The 9,760-nt window shown below is 47.2% G+C and overlaps 1 protein-coding gene across 1 annotated transcript; it reads right to left on the bottom strand.

Moving 5' to 3' along the window:
* Positions 1-429: 429 nt before the first annotated feature.
* Positions 430-8,999, bottom strand: LOC116710394 (zinc finger protein ZXDC). Its single transcript, XM_032549416.1, has 10 exons — positions 6,952-8,999; positions 5,875-6,027; positions 5,280-5,358; positions 5,064-5,194; positions 4,241-4,411; positions 3,200-3,981; positions 3,007-3,091; positions 2,758-2,930; positions 1,499-1,600; positions 430-1,040 (listed from the first exon to the last, which is right to left on the bottom strand). Exons 1-10 carry the CDS (start codon positions 8,936-8,938, stop codon positions 954-956), a joined length of 3,750 nt encoding a protein of 1,249 aa, XP_032405307.1. The 5' UTR covers positions 8,939-8,999; the 3' UTR covers positions 430-953.
* Positions 9,000-9,760: the final 761 nt, after the last annotated feature.

Genomic DNA, 9,760 nt, shown 5'->3' with positions numbered 1-9,760 from the left:
AGGATGCCAGAGACTGGGAGGTTTCAGAAGCTGCTCACTAGTTTAGCCACAGGGGATTAGAAGCAGCAGAAAGGACAAACTGCGAGAAAGAACATTTGCTAGCTTTTGTGTAACGGTTTAGACAAGGGCCTTTTGATTAAGCCTAATTAAATGACTCTTTCAGGTCGACTGCTGAGTTCTGTATCAGAACAACTAATGTAAAATCATCACATTTGATGTCAATTGGCACCAAATAAATACAAGAAATATAAAATAAGGTGATTAAGTATAGAGCAATGAGTTTAAGGGGTCGTGTGCCATCTGGTTAATCATCTTAATCATCTTCAGAAATGCAGAACATTACATATAAAATTACAATTTCTCTCAAAGCAACACTGAGAACCGTTCGCCCCAAAAGTATTGTCAAATGAATAGAGGTCAGAACACGGCTTAGATTGTGCTTTGATTCTTTAATCCATCGGGGTTTGGCTCAGCCACTCTGTAAACCCAATCATATTAATAAATAAAAAACTAAGTTATTCCAAGAAGGCATAAAATCTCGTCACACTTTACATAAAACACATGGACAGGCCGCTGATGTCATGGCAAAAACAAATCCAAACACAGAAACAGAAGTAAAAGGAAGAAGAAAGCAGATAAATCTGCTGCAGGTGAAGGCGTCTGTAAGGCAGTGTGTGTGCATGAGCGCTGATTTGGCACTTCTGGAATAAACACCCAAACTGGAGGAACCTCTGATGATCGACGCGACGGCTCTGCCAGCTTCTCATTTTGGTACAAACTAGACTTTACAAAAAAAAGACACAGAAACCTCGTCTTTCATCTAAAGGTGCTTCGTCTCGTGGAAACATCTCCGACCGATCAGGTGGGACACATGGAGCGCAAATCCAAATAAGGCTTTCACAGTCCGAGGCGACGGTTTATAAGTCTCTGGTGGACGTAAGCGGGGTCCGGCGTTATTCCAGGTCCTGGAGGTTGATGGTGCTTCCTGTGAACTGGGAATTATCAGAGCCGTTGTCCTCTTCCGTCATCACCGAGGGTTCCTGTATGGGAAAAACAACAGGGGTTCACCAGAAGAAGAAAAAAAAAAAAAAAACCCTCAAACATTCTCCTTCCATACAGAAAGCTTGACCTTAGAAGTTTTACTAAATACAACCTTTGGTTGCATTAATTCATCAAGAAACGTAAACATGTTGGGAGATAATTGGAGACCTGTGGGAGACATGCTAAGCTATGGCTCCATTTGCTGTAATGCCAGGAAAGATTTTTACACCAATTACTGAGAAGGGTGTAAATAATTAGACTTTGTTAATATAAAATTTAAATTACAACTTTTTTCAGAAAGTGAGGTTTGTTTTAGCAATATTTTATCATCTTCATAGACGTATCTGCTTCATTTCCATCCCCTCCCAACCTGAAACTTGTTTTTAAATCACTGTATTTTACACTTGAGTACCACTAGGTGTCACACTCTCAAGTCCACAATTGTGACTGAACTCACCTGTAAAATGTTGACAGGCAAGTCGACGGTGAGCTGAGAGTCGGAGGTGGACGGCTGGGAGCTCAGCTGGAAGGCCAGGTCACCATCACTGGCTGGATCGTCCTGCATCAACACACACACACACGTTTCAGCATGGTTTCCAACAACAGCTGCAGCCACTGCTACGCTCTGAAGTCGACGGTAAGATGAAAAAGAAAGAGATGGAGCCTAATGGTTCCTGCTGCGCAGAATTGCTGTCAAGTGATCATCTCAGACCTTGGCAGCAATGTTTTGACAGCATGTTGGACAAACCCGACCTAAACACATCTTTTCATTTTTCCTTCATAGAATGAATTATTGACTGTGTTTCCAAACTTTAAATAAATGATGTCTGAAACAGCATGAGTGGCTGCGGGTGAATCAGAGGGTATGGGGCAGAAACAGGAAAAGGTTGGACGAAACGGTACACAGGTCTGGAGCCTTAAAGCTTTAAACTGCCATGTTCAGCCATTAAACAGAAATCAAAAGGTGTGTTTTTCCATTTAATGACCAATATCAGCATGTCTATGAGGAAGAGTGTGGCAGGACCATGCAGGTCAACATTCCTAGACTCACCAGTTCCAAACTTTCAGTTGTTAGCTCACTACCGTGTCTTAAAGCTGGGCTATGTAACTTTTAGAATAGAAATTATTTTTATATAGCGTGTAGACATGGTTGATTGACAGCATTTGGAACCTCCTCTTGGCTCTGATTGGTTGTTTTCGGTCAGGGGCGGAGTATTTCTTCAGAAGGCAACAGTAGCTGATGGAGGAGCTCAATCTATTCACATATTTCTCTCATGCTTTCCCAACATGGTGATAGCTTTAATAAATATGTAAAAAACTGAAACTGTTTTAATAAAAGTTACATATTGCAGCTTTTAAAAGCAGTAGAACAATATACAAAGTTGAATCTAATATAAAACTTAATCTTTTAGGGGCAGAGCTGTTCCATTCAGTTCTATTAGTTTGAACACCAACAGACCCAGTTACAGCCCAATAGAGAGAGGAGACAGAGGTGGGTAGTGCAGGCTGGCAGCTGCAAGGCATGGTGTGTTCACTGACTGGAAAAAAGATTGAATTTTTCACTTTCTAAATGCCAGGCAGGAAACTGTCCCACTGAGCTCCCCAGCTCACGTCGTGGTTCGTGTCTGGTTGAAAGCACAGAAGAAGAAAAGCAGCGCTATGTGCGTAGCGATCTGAGGGAGTGTGTTAACAAACACACTGTGGGCTGAATCTCACCTGCAGCAGCTGAATCTGGACATACTGAGTCCCTGTGACCGGGTCCCGCAGGGTCAGACCCCCACCGGCTGCTACAGCGCCGTCACCGTAACGAGCGCCAGACGAAGTGAGGGGTACGGTTGCCACAGCAACCTTTGATGATTTGGTTTTCCTCTGGCATGAGCCTGAAGTTCCTAGAATGTGGAAGACGAGTGAAAGGTTAAGGTGCTGTAACTCTGCAGTCAGTGGAGGGGAGGTGGAGGTCCTCACCAGCGCCGGCTGAAGAACCCCTCTGTTTCTTCTTCTTGGCAAGCTGGATGGCTCTGTAGTCTGTCCGGGCAGAACCGCCACTGTCCTGAGGGAGAACCAGGACAGAACAATTCCTGACTGTTCCTAGCCAGAACCTCTGACTCATGAGAGGAACAGGTGAGGAAGTAAACCAGGATGAAGGGTTTTCTCTCACCAGGAAGCTGCTGGGTGACACGGCCAGGTCCAACTCCTTCTGGGGGCTGAAGCCGCTGCTGCCAGAACCGGGGAAAATAAACTGAGAAGTGACGATTTTCCCTCCTTCCTGAGGGCCCAGAACCTCCACGCAGCCCAGCAGGTGGCCCACGCCTCCTTGCGCTCCAACCTCTGCCACCTTGGAGGGTGAGGCCAGGAGCTCGGAGACGGGGGCCACCGCCAAGCCGGCGGCGGACTCCACCCCGAGCCCACCGGTGGAGCTGAGGGGGTGCTGCAGGGCCGGGTCCACGGCGGCGCCCTGCATGCTCAGGGCGGCGAGGGTGCCCAGAGCCTCTGGGGTGACCGACTGAACGTCGTCTAGGTTGAGAGTGCCTTGGGGAGGGAGGACATCCCCCACGGTCCCCTCCAGTCCATGCTGGTGGGCCAAGTCGCCACCGGTCACCATGACGAGTGGTTCCAAAGGCTTGGCCAATGTGGTACCGGCGCTGGCGACAAGTGTGGTGCCCACTGACGACGGGTCGATGGTAAGGATCCCCGAGCTGACCAGGGACAGGTCCATGGTGAAGGAGCCGTTGGAGGCACCTCCAGCCACAGGGATCCCCACCTCGATGCCGGCGGTGGGCGCAGCGCCGCCGGGGACCGAGGAGAACAGGGAGCTGAGGTCCAGGCTGGACAGCTGCTCTGCCCCGCCAACGCCAGCACCAGCTACTGACGACGGGGTGGAGCTGATGAGTTCACTGCTGGGAGTCAGGGTGGGTGTGGTCTCCATCTGGCACAGAACATCTGTAGAACAGAGAATAACAAAACAATGTGAATGCTGCGAGAAGCACTGGAAACTACAGTGTTCTGGCCAATTACCGATCTTTTAAAAAGCCTGACGTGCTGATTCCGATTTTGGCTGATACCGCTTTGTTTTTTTTTGTCAGAAATGTCGCTGAATATAGTAAGAAAGTTGCTGAACTGGCAATAGTGGGGTGACTACTGTTAACTGGAGACATGCAGGGGTTTTCCTGGGTTAGGAGGAACCCTGCTGGGTACCCACCGGGGCTGAGGTGGTGGTGTTTGAGCATGTGGCTCTTCAGGTTGCTGCGGGAGGAGAAGTGCTTGGAACAGTTGGCCACCGGACAGCGGGTCCTCAGGGTGCTGGCGTCTTGTTTATGCTTCTTAGAGTGGATGTATAAGCTGCTGCGGGCTGAAAACTTGGCGTAGCAGCCTGAGGACAGGAAGCAGACATTATGGTTCCTGTGACCAGAGGTGGGCAGAGGACACAAAAATTGTACTCAAGTAAGAGTACCACTACAACATATTTTTACTCAAGTAAAAAGTAGCCATTTGAGAAATTACTCAAGCAGGAGTAAATAAGTATTTAGTAAAAAGTCTTGTAAAGTACTGAGTAACTGATCAAATTAACAATCACGTAAGGTTAAAAATTACATAATCAGACGGAACAAAATATAAAGTGGAAATGTTGGTATTTTAAGGAGGAAAATGACAATAATTCACATAAATAACAAAATTTGTTTATTTCAATAACAAAAAACTTATGAAGCTTTAAGAAAGACCTGCAGCTGTGTGTCTGTGTCTGATACATTTTTGGTTAAAACATCCAGAAATTTTACTCAAGAGCAGCGATACTTTGCTAAAATTACTGAAGTACAGCATAGTAAAACTACTTGTAAAAGTACATTTTTTTCAAAAAAAGTTACTCTAGTAAATTTAATTGGATAAATGTAACAAGCTACTTCCCAACTCTGGTAACTAGCTGAGGCACATCTGCTGGATAATTCAATGGTCACAATTGCTGAGTCGCTTTAAACCACGTCCTCTGACGTAAAGGCTGCTAGACGGATAAAGAGTTAGCCGACCTTCTGCGTGGCACTGAAAGGGTTTGGTGCCCAGGTGGGTGATGCTGTGGCCCTTCAGGTGCTCAGCTCTGGTGAAAGACTTCCCACAGCCCTCCTCCGGACAGACAAATCGACGGTCATCGTCATGTTTCCTGATAAAAACCATGCAGACAGCCGTTATCATTTCATACGCCAGGGAGATGGAACCGCTCTGTTCACGTCAGAGGAAGCTCTCACCGTTTGTGACGGAGCAGCTTGGACATGCTGGTGAATGACCAACCGCAGCCCTCCGAGTCGCACACAAAGGGCCTCTCGCCTGAGGAAACAGCCGCATGGTAACCATGACGACATGTTAAAAGTCTCTTCGGTTGGAATTGTTTTTCTGGATACGTCACAAATACGTTTCGGAAGGTGAAAGTTCTTACGTCCTTTTGCCTTCAGTGTCGTGACTTTTTTATTTATTTTTGCAGAGATGAATGATAATACATCCTGGTTATTAAAATTGTCTGCTAATATCCCTGGCTTTTCTGATCATTTTCACCGTTTTCTGATCGCTTTCATTTTGATTGAGAACTTTGAAGGCACAGTGCGAACAGATCAGAGCATAAAGTGTTCCATGTCTCTGGAGTTTGGACTTTAACACTGTGAGGAAGGATTCTAATGTTGGACGACAACTGCTTTGATGATTCAACAAGTGAAACACTCTCACTGAAAAAACTCAACTCAGCTGAGACTCAAACCCGACTGGGATTTTAGCACACATGCAACATCAAGTATGCATGTTGTTATCTGACGAACACACACGTGTGTGTGTAATGGCCCACCAGCTCACCTGTGTGACTCCTCATGTGAATTTTCAGGCGGCAGGCCTTATCGTAGGTCTTGTCGCAGCCTGGGTAGGTGCAGCTGAACTGGCCCGTTTCTCTGAAGTGAGTGCGATTGTGTGAGAAGAGGGCACTGAAGGTGATGAAGGTTTTCTCGCAGCCTGTACAGGAGAGGAGAGCAGCTGGAGCTTAAAAAACCAGCAGTGCACCGATTGCAGTTATCTGGCCAACTGACGATTACAGATTTTTTCAAAAGCCTGAGAGGCCGATTTCGATCTTGGCCTATACCGATTTTTTGTTGTCGTCTTAAACGTCGCTAAATATAGCAAGAAACGCACTGTTTCTGAGTTGGAAATAATGGGGTGACCGTTTATTACAAACTTGCAAACACAACCTAGTGGGCCAGTCTGCCAGTCAAACCTCTCTAACTTCGGAACAGAAGAGGACAGTGGATGATTTTTAGACCTTTACTGGTAAGATAAGATTGGAGGAAAAGATCGACTTCACGTGCAAGTATCGGTCTTTATCTGTGCCAATAAAGACTCAAGATTGGACCCACAAGCTCAAATATATACACCACCTCTGAGTAGGCCAATCAGAAAACTTTCCTAAACCAATTTTGTCTGTATTTGGGAACAACTTCCTGTTGGAAAACTAGCTTTATCCATCTGACCCAGGATGTCCCAAACAGATCTGGAAGTAGCTGAACACCAACGCGTCCACAGTGAAATCAACATGGCCAGAAAGGATCGACCCTGAGGATCGACTGAAACTTGCCGGTTTTTAAACCAGCTTTCTAAGGTAAAGTTTAATAGTAACAAGGGGAAAATATTAATCTATCAGTGGATAACCATGTTATCACCTTGGTGACGGTGGTCCAGGTGCAATTACCTAAGGAACCGTTTATCCAAATATCAGCACTGTATGGATGTATTTGAACCGTAATGTATTCAGAGAAAATTCTCAATGAATCCAAACTTGTGGACCAGCTGAACTGGGTTTTCCTGAGTTCAGCAAAAGCGTTTGTGCCTCACAGTAAAAGGCCTTCATGAGCTAAATGAGCATGGGAACTATCGGACAAGTACCTGGGAATTCACACTTGTGGGGCCTCTGTGGTGAAAAGTGGACCCTCTGGTGATTGGCGAGGCGAGTGGCACTGCGGAACTTCTCGTTGCACACCTCGCAGGCGAAGGCGTGGTCCTGCTCGTGGACTTTGACATGAGCCTTCAGGTTGTAGACCGTGGTGAACCTCCTGCCGCAGCCTTCGAACTCGCAGATGTGCGGACGCTGCTTGTCGTGGGACTGGAGGTGGCGCTTCAGCTTGTAGGAGGTGGCAAAGGCCCAGCCGCAGCCCTCCACTTTGCACTGGTACGGCCGTGGCTCCTCTGCGTGGTACAGCAGGTGGACTTTCAGCTTCTGGCGAGAGTCAAACGTGGAAGAGCAGCCGGGTTCCGGGCAGGCGAAGGTGGCCGCAGTGTCCTTTTTTGATCTGATCAGGGATAAGGAGTTCAGGTCTTCATTGCTACACCCCCCAACGGGGCCTTTTGGCGATGGCGCAATCAGGTCGGCCTCTGTCACAGCACACAGCACTCCGGCTTCCTGTTTCGCAACAGAACAGGAGTCCAGTGAAGTGCCCAGTTCTGACAAGGAGCAGTCATCCACCAAGGCCAGCTCGGAGTCACTGACAGACACACCAGGTCTGGGCTCTTCCTGCTGACTGGAGCTGGCTACTGCCAGGGTGCTGATCTTCCCGATCGATTTAGTACCACTGTCATAATTGAGAAGAACTATATCCTCATGGTCTTTCATGCCTAGATGTTCCTTTAAGCTCACCATGTCATCCTCTTTGTGGACATACCCCTCTGGTGGGGCCGCCAGAGTCAGTACCCCATTCTCAATAGTGACAATTATGCTTTGGTTGTTTATTGTAATGGTCCCGGAAAAGGTCTCCGCGGCAGGCGGACTGCTGGAGGAAGTGACCGGGTGTGAACCGTCCTGCAGTCCCGCTGTCTCGGAGCCGTAGGCTGGTTTCTCCATAGCCTCCACGGCCTCCGCCGCCCCGGAGGTCAGCGCCGCGTCGTGGTCTGGTCGGCCACTGAGCAGCCTGTCGTCACCGTTTTCCGTACAGATCTGCCCACAGAGCTTATCGCCATATTTGTTCGTCAAAACTACATCTTCGACGGTATGATGGTCGCCAGCTGTCTTGGCACTCAGCACAGCGGGATTATCGGTTAATAAACTGAAAACATGCTCTGCCCTCTTCGGTGTTTGCGTGTCAGGACAGCTCAGGATGTCCGCGGTCTCACAGAAGGCGACCCCGCCGCTGCCAGCCTCCATGGAGCCGCGGCCCTCCGCTTCCTTACCCTTCACTTTACATCCGCTGTCGCACGAGCAGTCCGCTCGGTTTCTGCTCGCGGCGACTGCTCCATCCTCTCTGTCGGTGTTAAACACAACGTATAATTCCTGTGTTTGTCTGTCAGTTTTTCTCCCCAGGTTCCGGCTTGCCGCCGAAGCATTAAGAATAGCTCCGAGGCTGTCACCGGGAGGCTGCTTCAAAGCGCAGTCCTCACGCTGCTGCAGTAAAACCGGAGAAGACAACGCCAGCTGCCTCTGCGGCATCGCTTCCGCCTCCCCCTCGAACAGAGGCAGCGCCATTTGCATTACCTCACCGTTTTCCTCATATCGCCACTCCGTCCTGCTGAAGTCGTGCGAGCCTAGAAGGGAGTTGAACACGTTTTCCTTTTCCGCGTTTATCATGTTATGAAGTCCCAGAATCGCTCTATCTTCGGGCGCGATGCTGCTGGACGCTGAGACGTGTTTGGTGACGGGAGAACGAGCGAGCTCGCTGCCATTTTCCCCCAGCAGGCGAAACTGCGCTGTCTTTGGCCTAGCGTTGTTGTTACTGTCACTCTGAAGCTCGGGCAGTTCCGGCGGTCCGTCGGCTTCATTTTCGATTGAAATCAATTGCGGTAACGAGGCTACGGTTGACCGAAGTGCAGACGAAGCCGTTCTGTGTAGGGCGCCATGTTGAGAGTGGATGTTTTGGGCATCAGAAAGCCCCTGGATTTCCATCTTGGTATCCCTGTAGCAACGGCACCGAAAAGGCCCGCCCTAAAAGCCGGAGATGATCCATCCAGCCACAACACGGTTTCTGTCAGGCCGAGTGCCGCGTTCAGGGCGTGTATGGAAATCCAGGGAATTATAGAAACGATTCGAGGAATATTCTTTCACCATATAATGATTATTCTGCAAATAATTGTTTTCTGCTTAAAATATCAAAATATTTTTTTTTCTAATAAACCCAAAGGTAGATTTCTATATAAAGCTAAAGGAACAGACCCGAATGTTATTCGGGTTACTATAATAATTTGATTTGGTTTGGTGCATGTAATTAAAATGTTCAGGTTTTTACACAGGCATAATAAATTTTCATCCCGGGTAATAAGTGTATAAGAGACTATTCTGAAAAAAATAAAGTTTAATATAATAGGGGTTACACTTTTAACTGTAATGTTCTATTAAAACGCTTGGTAAATTAGGCATTCCGCCAACATGCTAAATTGAGGTGTAGTTTCACACTTTCTCCTCTAAGTGGCAGTGTAGCACTAAGAAATGCGCAGATCTCTGTACGCAAACACTGAAAATAAAATCTCAATAGAATGTCTTGTGACGTACATTAAAATACGATTGTGAAATACTGATTAGTAAATACTCGGGGTCAAATTAATTTTTTATTAAGTGTGTTAAGCAGAAGTAAAAAAAATTAAAAAAAGCAAAAGAAATAAAAATGGGGAGTATGAAAAAAAGTCTGGATCAGGAAAAAACCGGAAGAAATACTGTTCACCCAATAATCTGCACATTATGTTAACGTGTTTGCAATTGGTCTTAATCAGT

Source organism: Xiphophorus hellerii, chromosome 20, assembly GCF_003331165.1.
Source record: "Xiphophorus hellerii strain 12219 chromosome 20, Xiphophorus_hellerii-4.1, whole genome shotgun sequence".
In the NCBI taxonomy this organism is placed as follows: domain Eukaryota; kingdom Metazoa; phylum Chordata; class Actinopteri; order Cyprinodontiformes; family Poeciliidae; genus Xiphophorus; species Xiphophorus hellerii.
Note: the sequence above shows the minus strand (reverse complement) of the source record. Positions and strands in the feature narration are given on the sequence as shown.